The sequence below is a fragment of the Hemiscyllium ocellatum genome, chromosome 12 (genome assembly GCF_020745735.1).
Source record: "Hemiscyllium ocellatum isolate sHemOce1 chromosome 12, sHemOce1.pat.X.cur, whole genome shotgun sequence".
Taxonomy (NCBI): Eukaryota; Metazoa; Chordata; class Chondrichthyes; order Orectolobiformes; family Hemiscylliidae; genus Hemiscyllium; species Hemiscyllium ocellatum.
This window is the reverse complement of record NC_083412.1, coordinates 26,000,254-26,018,295: the sequence shown is the minus strand read 5'-3', so window position 1 is coordinate 26,018,295 and position 18,042 is coordinate 26,000,254. Positions and strand designations below refer to the sequence as shown.

Here is an 18,042-nt window from a genome sequence, read left to right as displayed (position 1 = left end):
TTGACATTCGAAAAGTTATAGGCATGTGAAGTACATTTGCATGTGTAGAAAATATTTTGGCATACATTTGTGCATGTAGTTACAACAGTCCACTGATCTACACCTGTAGGACATCAATGATTTTCTGTTGGATATCAATGAGTTAAAGGAATGCCTGAACTTTTTTCATAAAGTGACGGTGACACTGATTTTTGGAGAATTAACAGCAGCATAACTTGTATTTTCTGCCATTTGGGATCTGTACACAGACTGATGACTTTGACTTTCAGAAGAGTGTCCATGTGACCCACAGTCAAAAACTTTCATGGCAGAAACGCAGACCTGGAAAACATTAACATGGGCAATCCAGGCAATGTTAGCGTAGTTGGGGGCTGACATTGTGTTTTTGTGGGTGTTTTAGAATAATTATATTCCAGTAGATGTAGACTGGCAATAGTGAGTGACCAAACATGATGGTGTAATTCAACAGCTGTGTTACTGCTTCATATGTTTCCATATAGATGGGTTTTCAAAAGACATGGCTGTTTAAATTTAAGTCCCACAGTCTACGGTAAAATATGTGCTTTCTTCATTTTCTGTGATTCTGTTCTACAATCGGGAGATGAAATCTGACACAACTGGCTTTATTTTTTGGACAGGTCTGACAGTGATCCAAAGTCTGAAGTAGGAGTTCCTGTTGTGCTGCTGAGTACTTCGGAGAGAGAGACCTTGGAAAAAACCAATGACATTGGTAAGAAAACATTTCAGCTGTTGTTTCAAATTGTCTATAAATAGCTGCATTATAGTAATGCTGCATACTGCATTATAACACACACACGTATTCTTCTGGAAGAAGGACTCCTTACACAGTACGTAGTTCTTTAACTTACTTTCTTCCACTGGGAATGTATGAAGCATAATTACTAATTATATTTAAAATTCACGTTAGGAAGCTTTATTCTAAGGTGCTGTCAACCTGAAAAATGAACAGCAGATTGGTACTGCAGTGAGGAATGGTTTGTCACAACCAGTCTCTGCTGAAAAGCAAGTAGCTCAAGTTTGCATATAACTTGTACCAAAGTAATTTGGACTTTGTGTATATACGTGCATGAGTGACAGAGAGAGGAGGAGAGGGAGATCTACTGAATTATTTAATGTAGAAAATGAAAATTCACATCTGAAAAATGGTCAGTAACAGCAAGTGCAATTTACAGTATTCTAGAATATACCTGTAGCACTGAGTCTCTCTGAGAAGCTGCAGCCTCTTGGAGTTTCTAAAATATTTCACTGGTAATGCTGACTTCAAGTGGATTGTTCCACTGTTCACCGCCAGTACGCAATTACTTATAAATCTTTCAGTTGAATTTATAACGAGGCTTACATATTCTGTCTAAACCTCTTTTTCAGTGTTAAAGAATGTGAGATTAGAGTAAACTTGCTTTGGCATTGCAATTTACAATTGATTGTTTTCAATATGTCATTGTAAACATTCACAAATACCACTGCTGTACGAACTAAAGCAATATTTACAACTGGGTCAGTTAACACGACTTTTAAAATCTTAGCAGTAAAACTTGGGTTTGTTTTTAAAAGGTACATCTGATGCTTTGTTACGTGAAACTGAGAGGATATATTAGTCAAGTGCAACAAAATGTGATCTTAATAGCTTGCATACTTAATATATAATAATAGCTTTCACTTAAAATGGATGCTAGTCATACAGAAATCAGTACAATTTTTTAAAAAAAATCATGAGAACTCCACAGTTCAGAATAAAGCTAAATTAAAAGTGATGTCTGTTATTGGAATAAAACATTCAGTGGATAGGATAAAGGTTGACTGAACTATTGCTTTAAGGAAATACAATGATATAATTTTCTGAGCTCTGTTGCTTAAAAAGCATTTTTTTGTTAAATCTATACAATCTATTTCAGAACACAGAATAGGATTTTACCATCTTACAGCATAGGTGGAAGCCAATCGGCAAATCATGCCTTTACTGATTCTATGACAGAACTATCATGTTATTATTCCCCAAGTATTTATCTCTTTTGAAGGTTATTATTAATTCTCCTTACATCCTTTCAGACAGTGCATTTTGGATTACAGCAATTCGAAGTGTAAAATAATTTAACCTCATTTCCTTCTTGCTCTTTTGTCAATTATTGGTTACTGGCCCTTCTTCCAGTGGCAATGGTTTCTTTCCAAACAATTCAAGTAATAAATTCATACTCTTGAACACATTGATGTGGAATCTTTCCTTAACCATGATGGTCAAAGCTTTTCTGGACTATGTACAACTAAATAGAAGGGGGTAGGCTCTTTCCTCCATTCGCCAATGTAGTCCTTTTATAATTTCTGTAGGACAGCATTGAATGAAATGAAGTCAATTTGGATGTACATTTAACCAGCTCCTGCATATTTAATGCTTGGCTTGCAATTCTGAGCCGTGGAACCTGTTGCCTGCTTGATTGCTAGAGTTATGTTCTGTGTGGGGGGGGGGGGGAAGAAAGTATACTATAAATTCCAAGGTTTGTTTCTCATCTCCCTTTGTAAAGAAGAATCTTTTAATGCAGGGATGTCTAAAGAATTGAGATGCACGTCTCCAAATCTGATTGATTTGCTACCTTAGATAGTTAGGGGGTTACAGGCATGCGTCCACTTTGTTTTGTACTTAGTTTTGAGTTACAAAATTAAGTTTAAAAATGTAAGTACCTGTTTTGAGATGAATTAGCAAAAACAAACAAATGTGAAAACTGATTTTAATAACTTACCCTTCTGTTCTCATTATTTTCAGACATTCCTTTCTTGTGATGACTTTGTTTTCTATTCCCATCACTCCTAGTAAAGCCTTTTAACTCTAACTTCCATTTACCATGGGTAACTCCACTTCCATGCCCTTTGAGGGTAAGACTCACTTTCTCTTAACAGCCACTTGAGCTCTGAGTTATCTTTATTCCTCGCTTTTTATTTATTGCACTTTGGTTATGCTCTAAAAAATACAGATTTCAGACAGATTTCAGTACACACTTAGTGTCAATTTAAGAATCTGTCTTAAAAATTGCAATAGATTTGTTTGCAATCATAATAAATTAAGTTACATTTTGAAAATGTTAAAATATTACTGTTTTTAAAATAATTGTGTGAGCTTCAAAAACATTTTGGAGAGATTGGGAATTTAAATTTTAATAAAATTATGTTCTACTAGTACCATTTTCTTTTGACATTGGTCTCTCTTTTGATCATCAAAATGATATCATTTTCTTCCTTTTATCTTATGAAGTAAAACTTGCATTAATGCCGTTCCTTTCACAACCTGAGGTCATTGGAAATCACTTTACAACCAGCTAAGACTTTGAAATGCTATCACTATTAAAATGTAAAAGGTGCAACAGCTGATCTACACAGCAAAGTGTCTCAAACAGCAGTGTGTTAAATTCCAAACAATCAGATTTAGTGATGTTGGTTCAAGGATAAATATTAGTCATCCTCCATTCTTTGTGTCATTAGTACTTTTACAGTCCACCTGAGGGCACTCATGGGGCCAGACTTTAACCTCCGATCCAAAAGAAATTACTTTTCAATGTGCAACATTCCGTTATTAGGAATGTCAATCTAAATTTTTTGCCCCACCTCCAGTCTTTCAAGTGTAGTTTGAACCCACAAATTAAGTGAGAGCATGACTGTTAAACTGAGGCTGAAATTTGTTTATTATTTATTATCAAGGGGGCTGCTAGTAATCTGGAATGATTTGCCCAATACCTTGGGTAAATTTACCAAGTGAGCAGCTGTACCACATTTCCACACAGAAGGTCAAAAGTTCAGTCTTCTGTGCTGAGTTACTCAGCCTGGGGTGGAGCTGTGGGAAAACACCATAGTTACTTTCAAGGTCTTTGGACTAGAGTTGAGAGAAATAAATGAACTAATACTTACTATTGACTACTGATAAGTGATTTGCAAGGACTCAGTTAAAGACATGGTATTTCCCGATGGTTCGTTTGTTGATTATGAATGCCAAGGCTTTCTGATGAGTGGCAGCTACATGGATAACAGCACCACAGACTAGAACGTGTGGTACAATGTCTAAACCATTGAGGTCAATTTCTTTGGAAGAAAGTATAGTCAGTGAGTGAATAAAGTGGGAGGCTTCTAAGATTTGTTTTTATATTCTAAGGAAATGAGCAAAGCATAAATGTAATATCTAAATGTTTCATTTTGTGTACATGGTCTGTCAGTAATTTGCTTATGAGTATAGTCTTGTTTGGGTTTGCTTTATAACTTTCCCAGTATAACTTTACCTCGGCTTTTCTTGGACACCTTCTAGCATATTGCGTGCATGTTAGTGTGTCCTTGTTTAGTGTGGATCTTCTGTTTTGTTTCCCCATGGTTTCATATTATCTGAATTAGCAAAATAGCTCGTAATAAGATATGAACCAATTTAAAACAATATTGAAGATTATTTGAAAAGTACAGTAGAACATGGTAGTGAAATTTATGTGCAAATAAACAAATTTAAACCTTCCTCTCTCCTGTCGGTCACACTCTTAACCAAATACTAATCTTTGTTTCTGTAAAATACCATATTCAAATCATAATGATTAGATATTATCCAGCAATTATTGAATACACCGCTAAACCTCGTCATAGATGGCAAATTTAAAAGTAAACTATATTTGGAAAATTTATTCTCTGAACGGTTTTCATTCTTTTCCATGCTGCATACTTAAAGTGCAGAAATTTCAGTCTGAGAGATTTTCATTCGATCCTTGCTAAGCCAGGTAATCTATAAGAGAAATAATGTATTTTACATTTTACTTATTGAGCATTTCCAGTTCTAGATCTCCTGTAGACGAGTGTCAGTAATTAAATTGCTTCACCGGAAAGGCTGTTATTATCTTTGCTATGCTATTAGTATGCTATGTATCAAAGTCACAGCACAATAGACGTTTAGGAAAAATACGTCTTTTAAAAGCTCATTGAAATTTTGATGTGAATCATAGAATTTTATAACCCAGCAGAACTTTTTCTATCTGTACTGCTTCTGCTTGCTGATTGACGGAGCAGTCCGATTCGATCCCGCAGCTGTTTCTTTTTCCTCATAACTATGAAAATTAGTCCTTTGTCAACAGGACACTAATCCTGTTCAGTTGCTTATCAAAAGTTCCGATGACATCTGCTTTCACCATTCTTTGTCATTAAAAATATATCTTCCCTGGTGCACTAGATCAGTACTGATTCAAATCATAAAATCCCTACAATGCGGAGAGAGAGGCCATTTAACCCATAATGTCTGCAGCAGTCCTCAAAGAGGATCGCACCTTCCAACCTAACCCTGCAACCGTGCATATGCCATGGCTCATCCATCTAATGTACATATCCCTAGACGTTATGGGCAATGTAGCATAGTCAATCCACCTAACCTGCACATCTTTGGACTGTGGGAGAAAACTGGAGCACCTGGAGGAAGCCCAGACAGACGTTGGGAGAACGTGCAAACTCCATACAGTTGCCTGAGGCTGAAATTGAACCTCGCAAGGAAAAACTGTTGCCATTACCTAATTGTGCAAGGATTAGCAAATACAGATTAGAGTTTTGGCCAAAAGCTGCAGAAAGAGATGTAAGGAAGAACTTGTCTTTTTGGCAAGCATATTGATGATCTGGAACACACTGAACATCAAAGTAGACACCATCTATGACTGTTAAAGGAAACTTGAAGATCTCTTGAGGAAAATAATCTTGCAGGATTCTGGGGTTAGATTAAAGGAATAAAATTGGTTGGCTGTATCATGAGAGCTGGTATGGACTTGATGGGCGGAATAGCCCGCCATACTGTTAGTGACTTCATGAGTATCATTGAATGCTATAATGCAGAGTTTTCTAATTTCAATAATAATATTATTTCCAGATTATTTAGCTGCTTGAATAATTAAATTATGGAGGAATAAACAAGTGCAAATTCTGAACAAAGATGGCATATAGCCACCTGATTTGGCTAACTAATATGACAACCCATTTTATTTTCATTTCTGCAAGAAAACTCTTCATGCTTTTGGAGGGGACATAAGAAGAACTAATTTATATACAGTATCACCTACATTTAATTTAATCCAATGCATTGTTTGTACTATACATATGATTTCAATAAAGTACCCCAAAATGAAACACTGCTTTGTGACTTGAATATTTTGCTAGATTTTCTGATTGCTGTTTTAAAGTTGTTCATAATAGCTGAAAATTACTCTAACTTAATTGTAATTTTTTTTCAATTATATTACAAGGTATTGTCTTTTTGTCATCTTGTAGATGTAGCAAGTTTTGATAGTGTAGTCTCTTCCACTGAGAAACTCAACCATCCCACAACCTCGAGACCCAAAGCCAGCGGAAGGCGACCTCCATCTCAAGTCTTTACATCTGTAAGTGGTTAAAGAATATTTTGAATTGCATTGATTTTTTTTTAAAGCACAGTGACAAGTCGTTTTAGTCCATTAGAGCTATACGGTCATTTATACAGCACCTTGCTTCATATCATATTCTTCTTTTCCTCCTCATCTATTACAATGGCTTTCGCAGAAATGCATCTGTGACAACTTAACTGGCATCGAGTTTCATATTCTTATTATCTTTTGGATAAATGTTTTTCCTAAATCCTTTACTGAATTTATTAGCAACTACCTTCTGTTTATGGCCTCCAGTTTCAAAGGTTGCTCTCTCATTAGGGAGAGATGACTCCTTGTGGTTTAACCTGAAGGTCACCATCCTTCGGGCAAGGAGAGAGGTTGAGAAGGGATGTCCTTGTTAACCTCAGTGCAGGAATTGAACCTATGCTGCTGGCAACACCCTGCATGACTAAGCCAATGGTGCCTGTTAGCCCTAAAACATACACATGCTGTTCCTGCTAACCTTACCTGTGAACCCCATAGGCTTCACATATCACCAGGTCTGCACCCAACCTGTTCAGATGAGCCTGCAGCAGACCACCCCCTTCTCCCCACCACAAAAGCCCATGACCAATGAGGCGATGGCAGGTCTGGTCACACCCTATCACCCCATCTTGAAGTCAAGGTGCTTTGCATAGTGTATGAGTCCCCTCCCTATCTAAATTGTACTGTATCCCCACCGTACAGATCCTGTTGTCCTCCTTCACAATTGTCATCCCACCTTCACCCCAGTCTGCAGCCCCCATCCCAAAGACGAGGTCATCGATTCTCCTTCCTGTATCATTTGGCCTCCCTTCTTTCTCTTCCCCCTTCCCCACCAAAAAAAACCTCTTGCCACTTAGTTGGACTTGATACAGTCATCCTGGCCCGTGCGCAACCAAATCAAACCAGACAACTTCAAATGAGGTAACCAGGACCTTGAGTGATGGTTGTATGTCTCCCTGACAGTGATAGCCTCCCACCCCTTCCTGTCCTCACAGTGGGCAGGCTACTATGGAGCCAAAACCCTGTCCAGGATCCACTCCCTGACCGCAATGGCAATGATGACAGCCATGAACACCCCAAGGGAATGCCTAACCGTGGACAGCATGGGAGTCTGCCCTTTACTTACTGTGCCAGCACCCGCTGACTGACTGGTGTCTACATGGACCTAGGTGAGGATCACTCCACGAGTAATCCTCGGGGTGTGGCCGCTTGCTTGTTGTGCATTCCATGTGTGAGCTGCATAAGCTTCTGGCACATAGGGAGGTGTGAAATTTGCTGTACAATGTGCTACATCAAATGCCCAGCCCCTTGACTGAAGATGGCTACTGGCAAGCTAGGCTGCCTATTTATGGGAATGCACTAATTGGCACAATACAGCATAGATGGTGCAAGCACACAGATGGGCACAAAGTGAGAGCATGCTAAGAGACCAAGTGAGCAACCTTGAAGTGCAGCCTGGTTCAGTTATGTTCTTGCAGCAGCCTTTCAGTATAATTGTTGATGTGCCCTGCATTGCATTTCTAAGCTTCTTGAGCAGCCTACAAATGGATTGGAGTGGTGCCATGATGATTAAAATGGGTTGGCCAATGTCTCATGCTCATGTCCAAAACTGAGGAGTGTGGTACCTTTGATTTGTGCCCTGGAATACTGCTGGATCCTAAGCAACATGGAGGTCTTTGCAATCAGTCACTAGGTACCCGTTCTGATTTCCATCTTGATGTTTCTCATGAAGACCAGCTTGGTTGTGCTCTTTATAAAATAGGGTGCCAAATATTGATCAGGTGAATTGGGCCATTAAGAAGCAATAATCTCCATTAATTAGTCTAATAAGAATCTTGCTATGCTGCTTGATAAAAGCACAAAAGATAGAGCAAGGTGCACGCAATGTCGAAGTAGAGCTCGATGCTTCTACTACAAATCTCACCATAGCGCTCATTGCTCAGACTCCTTTATCATTCCACCTTTTGTGTTTATTTCAAGTTCAAACATTTATACAGAACTTAAGGAGATGTGATGTATTTTGTTACATTCGTTAATTGTGAATCATGAATTATGAATACAATACATTCCACTATCATGTACATGCGTGATATGTAATAGAAGTTTATCTTTATTGGACACTGCTTTTTAATTTCCTTTTTAATATAAAACTGTAATCTATTTCTTGCTTTCAGAAAAATTACTGAACAAAATGAACAGGTTGTATAAAAATTTTCATTGAACTGAATTGTATTTCATTTACAAACACTAAATGAAAAGATACCCACACTTAATTCCAAACCTTAGCAATTTGCACTTGTCCATTCTCATCTCACAAGAGAGTGGCTAATAGAGATACAAACTTGGTCAGAGGGCTTTCAGATCTGGAATTTCAATACTAATATGCCTTGTTTTTATTCTTCATCTTTCCGGTAGCCATCACTTTCTAGTCCTGACTACTTGGATTCACCAATTTCACAGGAAGACAATAGAGAAGAACAAGACCGAATAGAACTTGAAACCAACACAACAAAAGTGAAAGAAATTGTAAAAAAAGCTCCAAGACCTATCCCAGTGTTTCCAGTGAGTTGTTAGCACTTTGCATTTTTTCGGTTGTACTTGAGTTAATGTTGAAATGTGAATTTAACCAGTTATCTTACATGCAAGATAAGCAATATTAGATTTTATGTTTAATATAAAGCAGTATGAGGAGCCTTATAGATTAGTAGGAATGGTAATGCCAGATTGAAGAGTTTGTGAAACAACTAAAGATTTGGGGAAAAAGATGACTTTCAGCAAGGGTTTTAAAGGAGGAGGTAGAGGTAGAGGGTTTGGAGGGATGTAATGAGAGTAATCCGAGGGAACAGGGCCTTGGGAAGCTTGACCTAATGCAGTTTTGTTCAAGAAAAGTCACTGACTAGTTAGAGATTTGAGTAACATAAGCTGTAAGTAAGAATTGAAATCATACTCAATGATATTGGCTAGTAATGATCAAGAAAATAATTCTCATCCCTATCCCCAATTCATCACTGTTGGCAATTACTCACTAACAAGTATGGTTGTCCCCTTAAGAAATTCCATGTTACTGGTCATTGGTTCTGTGGCTAATGAGCCCAATCCTTGAGATGTGTCTCCAGCCCATTTGGCAGGTATTTCAGGAGGTGGAATTGCTCCCTGCCCTTGAGATTGTTAGCATTCCTTTCTCTGATTCCTTTGCTATATTCTTGAGTGTTCTCAAGGAATTTTGTCCTTTCATGCTGTGATTCCCAACTTTTGAAGTATAAGGTTACTTTTTGAATTTAAGTGCTCCAGTATCTATCCCAAATAATAGAATAAACAGTTTACTTTCAGTATTATATAAATCTAAAACCAAGTATAGATTAGATTACTTAGTGTAGAAACAGGCCCTTCGGCCCAACAAGTCCACACCGACCCGCTGAAGCGCAACCCACCGAGACCCTATTCTCCTACATTTATCCCTTCGCCTAACACTGCGGGCAATTTAGCATGGCTAATTCACCTAACCTGCACATTTTTGGACTGTGGGAGGAAACCGGAGCACCCGAGGAAACCCACACAGACACGGGGAGAATGTGCAAACTCCACACAGTCAGTCGCCTGAGGCGGGAATTGAACCTGGGTCTCTGACGCTGTGAGGCAGCAGTGCTAACCACCGTGCCGCCCACGATAATCATTAATTTTGTCCTGTACTCATCAAGTCTGTATGCAATCTGTGATGGCACATTAGGTGTCAATGTCTTGGAGTCTGAATTGTAGTTTGAGGCTGCTAGTCATATACAGTCCATCAAATAGGAATCTGTGAGGCGAGTGCAATACACTGACTTGAATATCTTCACTTGGGAGAATGCAGACTCAGAAGTATGTCGATACAAAGCAAGCTTTCAAAGCACGAAGTGATAGGAGTGGGTACTTTTCTCTGTTTGCAAATCCCCCAAAATGCTGTCCCTTTGACGTGACTGAGCTTCATATCATTTTACATAATAGTGATCCCCATGGCAAAATTAATTTTGTTGAATATATAGTATTAAGTGTGCACTATCATACACCATCCTAAACAACCTGACTTAGATGACTTAAGTATATTTTGATGGTATTTATTTTTACAAGCTATTGGGTAACTTTGTCTTCATTGTAAGCGAATATTTTATTTATTTTTGGTCTCTGATTCAGAAATGACATTTAAGTAGCATTAAGTTTGGAAGAAGTCCCAGCAAGTAGCTTCTGTGCAAATTGTAGGTAGTGTTTGGTTCGGTCATGTTTTACTTGTAGTGAAGACTGCCTATTCAGTGTGGTAACTGAGAAACCAGCAAAACCAAGTGCTTTCTCCAGCATGCTAATGAGTTCCATGAATTTTTTTTTTATTGGAGAAGCACTCCTGTTGAAAGGATGTTCCCGCCTGTGGGAGAGTCTAGAACTGGAACATCATAGTTTAAAAATAAGGGGATGATGGTGAAACAAATGATGTAATATTATTTTCTCTAAGGGTTGTGCCTTTGGAATTCCCTTCCTGAAGGGGCAGTGAATGCAAACAGTTAAAATATTTTTTTAAGGCAAGCAAATAGATTAGTAAGGGGGTCAGAAGATTTATCAGGGTTATACAGGGATGTAGAATTCAGGTTAAAATCAGATCAGCCTTGACCTTATTAAAGCTGACTCAAAGGGCTGTGTGACCTACTCTTGTTGTGAACTTGTACAGGGAAACCGAGTACATTCTTTACCCTGAAAACTTTAAAGGATGTTGCCAGGTGTGAAGGGGTTGAGCTACAGGGAGAGGCCGATTAGGCTAGGGCTGTTTTCCCTGGAGCATTGGAGGCTGAGGGGTGACCTTATAGAGGTTTATAAAATCATGAAGGGCATGTTAGAGTAAATACACAAGGTCTTTTCCATGGGGTGGGGGGAATCCAGAATTAGAGGCATAGGTTTAGGGTGAGAAGGGAAAGGTTTATAAGGGATGTAAGGAGAACCTTTTTCACACAAAGTGAGTGTGTGTGTATGGAATGAGCTGCCAGAGGAGGTGGTGGAGGCTGGTCCAATTACCACATTTAAACGGCATCTGGATGGGTATATGAATAGAGTAATAGAATGTACAGCACGGAAACAGACCCTTCGGTCCAACTCGTCCATACCGACCAGATATCCCAATCCAATGTACTCCCACCTGCCAGCACTTGGCCCATATCTCTCCAGGCCGTTCCTATTCATATACCCATCCAGATGCCTTTTAAATGTTGCAGTTGTACCAGCCTCCACCACTTCCTCTGGCAGCCTATTCCATACATGTACCATCCTCTGTGTGAAAAAGTTGCCCCCTTTATATCTTTCCACACTCACCCTAAACCTATGCCCTCTGGTTCTCCCATCCCAGGGAAAACGCTTTGCCTATTTACCCTATCCATGCTTCTCATGATTTTATAAACCTCTATAAGGTCACCTCTCACCTCTGCTCCAGGGAAAACAGCCCTAGCCTATTCAACATCTCCCTGTAGCTCAAATCCTCCAATCTTTGCAACATCCTTGTAAATCGTTTTTGAAACCTTTCAAGTTTCACATCTTTTCGATAGGAAGGAGACCAGAATTGCACGCAATATTCCAACAGTGTCCTAACCAATGTTGCCGCTGTACAAAACATGACCTCCCAACTCCTGTACTCAATACTCTGACCTATAAAGTAAACCAAACTCCTTCACTACCCTGTCTACCTGAGACCCCACTTTCAAGGAGCTATGAACCTGCACTCCCAGGTCTTTGTTCAGCAACACTCCCGAGAACCATTAAGTGTATAAGTCCTGCTAAGATTTATTTTCCCAAAATGCAGCACCTTGCATTTATCTAACCTAAATTCCATCTGCCAATCCTCAGCCCATTGGCCCATCTGATCAAGATTCCATTGTAATCTGAGGTAACCTTCGCTGTTCACTACACCTCCAATTTTGGTGTCATCTGCAAACTTACTAACTGTACCTCTTATGCTCCCATCCAAATCATTTATATAAATGATGAAAAGTAGTGATCCCAGCACCAATCCTTATGGCACTCCACTGGTCACAGGCCTCCAGTCTGAAAAACAATCCTCTGCAACCACCCTCTACATCCTTCCTGTAGGGAGAAAACAAAGGGATAAGGGCAAAGTGCTGGCAAATGGGACGAGATTAGTTTAGGATATCTAGTCAGCATGGACGAATTGGACTGAAGGGTCTGTTTCCATGCTGTACATTTCTATGACTCAATGACTCCACTGCTTTGGCTATCAAATTTCATCAGGTTTTTGATTTACAATGTTGACTTGGAGGAATCGATTACACCTAATCTATGAAATTGGCTGTGAATTCTTCTGTTAAGTTCCTCAGTTGTGCACCATTTTCTGAATGGAACTATTTTTATTTGTCTTTGATTTTGTTTGTTTCTAATTTTTTTCCAGACTCAGTCTCGAAGCATTTTTTATTTTAATTAGGAAGGACCACAGACCCAGTTCACAGTTCAACTTGTTTATTTTTGACATTGTCAGTAAGGAACCCAGAATCTAGCAACCACACATTCAGATCCACCACACACTTGATTCCTGGATTTAAGTAATGTAATGATTTCAGGTGTCATATCTAAAAATCTTTGCTGAACCTTTGACAAGTTAATTATCTCACGTCAGCACAGAGGATTAGTTCACAGTAGGCAGCATCGAGTTCATCAATTAAGGATCTAAACAGGTGGCTTTGAAGAGTTATTGTTCGAATAAAGTTTACAATTTTCGTTACATAAGAAAAATCCATGAACTCACTCATGCTTTCTGGTGAGTTATATAGTGGCATTTGACCAGGGGCAGTCAGGTCTGCATTAGGACTAAATATGGCTGGTATATCATTATTTACTGTACTTCATCTTAATCAATTATTTTGTGTCACAGTTATTGTAGTTTACTGTGATTTAATTGTCCCTCCTCTCTCCTCGTTAAGAGTAGTGTAAAATTAAGGCTTTACCTTAAACTGAAACAATGAATATCTTAATGCTATATTTTTGAAAGAGATCTAAGGCTGAATCTGAATTGTTTTCCATACCCTTGTGAATACCACAGCAAATGTAATTGTTACTCCTCCTTTGTGTTTTTCTGAGATCTTTGACAGTATAATAATTTGGTCTAGGTAATTTTTAGTTGTATTTCTATGCTTGAATTATTCTAGGTATCTGATAAAACATTGCCACCAAAGCCAGGAGCTCAAAATTTGCCATCTGGAAGCAATGCACATGGATCAGCTGTCTATGCATTCCACCATGGCATCACCTCTGCAGCTGGCCAAAGACCAAACTCCCCATCACAATACAGTACTGATCTCAAGCCAAAGATTGACAAGACTCAGGATCCAATTGAGGAACTGAGAGCACAAATGAAGGAATTGAGAAGCTTCATTGAAATTATGAAGTCTCAGCACAAGTGAGTTGATCTTTCTGCTGTCTACAAATTAGGACCAAATTGTACACTGCAGAACCCAAATATCATTATCTATCAGGCCAATCCTTGTCCAATTTTCATATATAGAAAATCTTAAAAGTAAGACACAAACATAATTAAGTTGTTGGGTCATGGATTTTCCTAACTAGATGTAGTGTAACCTAACACACAAACAGGAAACGCTACAGAAACTCAGCAGGTCACGTAGCATCAGTGGAGAGAAAGCAGAGTTAATGTTTCAGCTCCAGTGATGCTGCTTTGGAAATGTTTTCCATTCTGAAGAAGGGTCACTGGATCGAAACGTTAACTCTGCTTTCAGTCCACAGATTCTGCCAGACATGCTGAGTTGCTCTAGCAATTTCCATTTATGTTTCAGATTTCTAGTATCTGCAGTTTTTTTTTAAGTGTAACCTAATTCTGTTGCTGTTAATTTATGATAATCATCTTGTCATCAACTAAACATCTGTGATGGCCCTGTACTTAACACGGAAGTGTATGTCACAGGATAGATAGCTGCACCCTTGCCAATCTAAGCAATCCAATAAATCAGGATCTTAATTAATTACAGGTGTTTCTGGGATTTTAATCAGTCCTTTTCACAATACATTCATTTCTCCTGTAAATTACCTTGACTATAATAACAAAAGCTTCTAGAATTTCTTATAATTGTCATTGTTTACTGAGTAAATTCAGGATCTAATTGAAAAAATGCTTGCTACTCATAGCTCACTGCATAGCTTGTTGGCTCAGTCGAGAACTCTCATTTGCCCATGAGTTCAAGTTTTTTTTGGTAATTCATAAATTTTCATTGACTTGGGAAAACAAATAATGACCACTATTCTTCATTTATCATATCATTGATATGTAACCTCAATACTCATATTTGCATGCCTTTGAAGTTCTAACACCAAAGTGGATGCTTTCTTCTGTTGCAAACCTGCCAACAAATACTCCCCGTTTTATGCATTATCATCAAAATGGTTTTAAATTAAAATGGGAAAAAGTCTGAACTTATTCAAGTCTACAAAAATATCAACTTGCATTTATATTGGACCAGATTGAAATGGTGCTGTTTTCTTTTGACAGAAAAGAGATTACACAGTTGATGACTGAATTAGATGAAGAAAAGAAGATCCGTATATCCTTGCAAGTGAGTCATATCTTTAATACCTATTACTCGTGAGCTTGTGGGGATCCTCAGTTCAGTAGTTGGGTCAGTCGGATTTAGTTTTTTGCTTAAATTCTTTTCAGTGTCTTTGAGTGCTGTTTCTTTTCCACTCCTCAAGGGAGATAGGGAGGAAAGAGAGAGAGAGAAAAATGTATATGTTTTGGTATTAGACTTTCCACATCTATTGTCTTCTCAGTTCTGACGAAATGTAACTTAGCAAGGAAAGATATTTCTAGGTAGTATTTTAACCCAAATGCCTGTTTGTCTCAAAGGCATCAAATACAGTTTCTCCAAATGAATATCACATTCTTTTCATGTATCCTTTCAAATATAACTGTGAACTCAGAAAATGGAAGTTTAAATTTCCAAATAAAATGTTTTCACTGGGCTGTAACTAAAATCCAGATCATATCCTGGACCAATTTAGTTGGTTTGAATATTTCCCATGTGTAGTCCACAGATTTCTGTGACCTGTACTTTATTAATAATTGAAACAAAAATGACTGCCATTAATTTTCTCCAGTTTCCAAGTCAATTTTATTACTCTTTCTGATGTAAGCATCACTCATTACATGCTGACTTTATGTTCATTCCTACTAATTGCCTGTAGTAAGGTGCCGTACATGCCACCTATGTACACCAATAGCATTAGTGTGGAAGGAAGTCAGATTTCTGGCTCAGCAACAGTAGTGATAATTCTGAAGTTAGGCTGGTGTATAGTTTACAGTGGAACAGAGGTCATGGTCATCCCATGTAGCTGCTCCCTATGTCCTTCAACATGGTAGAACTCATGGGTTTGTAAGATACTGCTCACAGAGCCTTGTCAAGTTGTTATAATGCATCCTATATATGGTACACAGTATTACCAGTATTCTTCAATGGTGGAGGATGGGCATGTGAAAGCTAGTAAATGGGTTGCCAGTCAAGCATGGGCTGCTTTATTCAGGATGGTTTCAAACTCTCTACTTGCCAATACTCAAGAAGGTAGAGTATTCTATCATGCTCCTGATATAGTGGCTGAAAAGGCCTCTGACCTCGTTTTGTAGCCATAGTACTCTGACCAGAAAGTACTGGACCTGCCAGTTGTACGCTACCAAATGTTGATTCTAGGTTTGCCAACATGGTAATTCCACTGAACATTTGTTGACTGTGATCATCACTTTACACTTAGACATCTAAATGTTGCTCAGGTCTTGCTGTATATGGCCATAGGCCAACTGCATCAGTATCTGATTTGTGAATGATGATTAATATTATACAACTCTGTGGCGGGGAAGTGGCGTTATGGATTCTGAGATCACTGTCCAAATGGCTGCCCTCTACTCCTACGTCTTATGGTCAATCAATTTACACTCCTGACCTCATTTTGGAGGGAAGTTTGGGATAATAGAGTTTTTTCACCTGATTATTGTCAAAAATGAGACAGTTAGGTGCAAGTTGACTGGTACATTTCTTCAGTGGTCACAATCCTGCCTCATGTATTCTAAGGAAATCAAAACTCATAACACTAAGTACTTTGCACAGCTCCTTGAAAGAACAAAGAAAGTGCAAACCTTCATGGTGCTATACACCATCAGTTTGTCCAGTAGTAAAATGTATGTGAATAGCAGTTTTTAGAGAAACCGGGTAGTCCTCCAGGTTTTCAATGTCAGGTAGAAAGTACATGGAGTACTTCTGCATGTTGCTAGGTACCTTAGGCAATCCTGCACAAATGAACAGTTAAAGCAGCTGCAGCTGATGCAGTGCACAGATTTGTTCATCTTGCCTGCCATTCAGTAAAATGAGCTGTTATGTGAAAATGGATTATTTTAATACTTCAGTGTGCCTTTGACATCTTTGAGATGTATCTTATTTTAAAAGAACACCAAATTGCATACTAGCTGCCTGATTTACTTTCATTTTCAGGTAGCAGTTCCTGAAATCAAAAGGATGCACTAGAATGGAATGTTTAAAAATTGTGGATTATCAGATTATACCAACTAAGCTTCTATTCCTTTTAGATAAACTGTGATAGGTTGTCAAGGGTAGGTAAAGTAACTTCTTACTGCTGGTGAAAGGGCTCGGTAAGAAGCACATCAGGAAAGAGTGCAGAGATTATTTGAATTAGCTGTTGATCTTACTGAATGGCAAAAGCCCATTGTCAGTGTGAATTAAAGGTGTACTCATGATCTTTGGGAGTTGAGACTAAGGATAGGCAAGTTAATGGAATTCTCATTGTGGTAATTGAAATAATAGAAATGACATCAACTCTACTCATATCTCAGATTAATTTAGCTTTCTGTTTACAGCTGGAAGTGGAAGGAATTAAGAAAACACTTCAAGCAAAATGATACTTCTATGGCATGAATGTTGCAGTCATACTTCTGATTGCTGTAGGACTTGAGATGCAATGCAGCCAAATTTAGTTTTGTGCCAAATTTATTTTGTAAGCATTATCCCCTTGCATCTTTTTCTAAAAGTTTTCAAATTTTATAATGCAAAATAAGTTAATGGTTTTACTATGTCCCTGTACTAAATGCACTGATGTCCAAATGGCTAAAGCTAGAGGCTTAATGCATAGGTGTATATGAGACATATATATACACATTTACAATGAAGTGATTTCAGGCATATAAGCCCACACTGGTAGTATACAATGATGCTCTTGCAATAAAGAATATGTAATGTTTTGAGTGCCAGTTTATATATGCCTGACTTTTTTGTTCATTTATTTTCTATGTTGATGTGCTTGTTAATTTTGTCACAGCCCATTAATGTCAAAGTCCTTTATGTAATAGGTGCTTTGTATTTTGAAATTTATCCCTCAAAAGGTACAGCAATGGGTACAGGGAGTAGAGCATTCTTCTAACCAGATTAACAATGTACAAAATTAAAATTGGTGCCTGCATAATCTTATTAAAAGAATGCTGCAGTCTCAGTCTACCCATTAAGTGTACTGAATTATTTCAAACAGATTAGAATTGAATTGCATTTGATTGATTAAATACACATTGCTATTTTCAAACTGTCTGGACACTCTCTTCCTTTAAGAT

General features: G+C 38.2%; 1 protein-coding gene across 2 annotated transcripts in view; it reads left to right on the top strand.

Moving 5' to 3' along the window:
* Positions 1-18,014, top strand: part of sh3kbp1 (SH3-domain kinase binding protein 1) — a 162,209-nt gene extending 144,195 nt beyond the window's left edge. For both annotated transcript variants that reach the window (XM_060833438.1, XM_060833437.1), the window contains exons 13-18: positions 639-730; positions 6,283-6,392; positions 8,817-8,963; positions 13,574-13,824; positions 14,929-14,992; positions 17,299-18,014. In XM_060833438.1, the coding sequence (XP_060689421.1) occupies positions 639-730; positions 6,283-6,392; positions 8,817-8,963; positions 13,574-13,824; positions 14,929-14,992; positions 17,299-17,340 (706 nt within the window). In that variant the 3' untranslated portion in view covers positions 17,341-18,014. The remainder of the gene's footprint in view (positions 1-638; positions 731-6,282; positions 6,393-8,816; positions 8,964-13,573; positions 13,825-14,928; positions 14,993-17,298) is intronic.
* Positions 18,015-18,042: the final 28 nt, after the last annotated feature.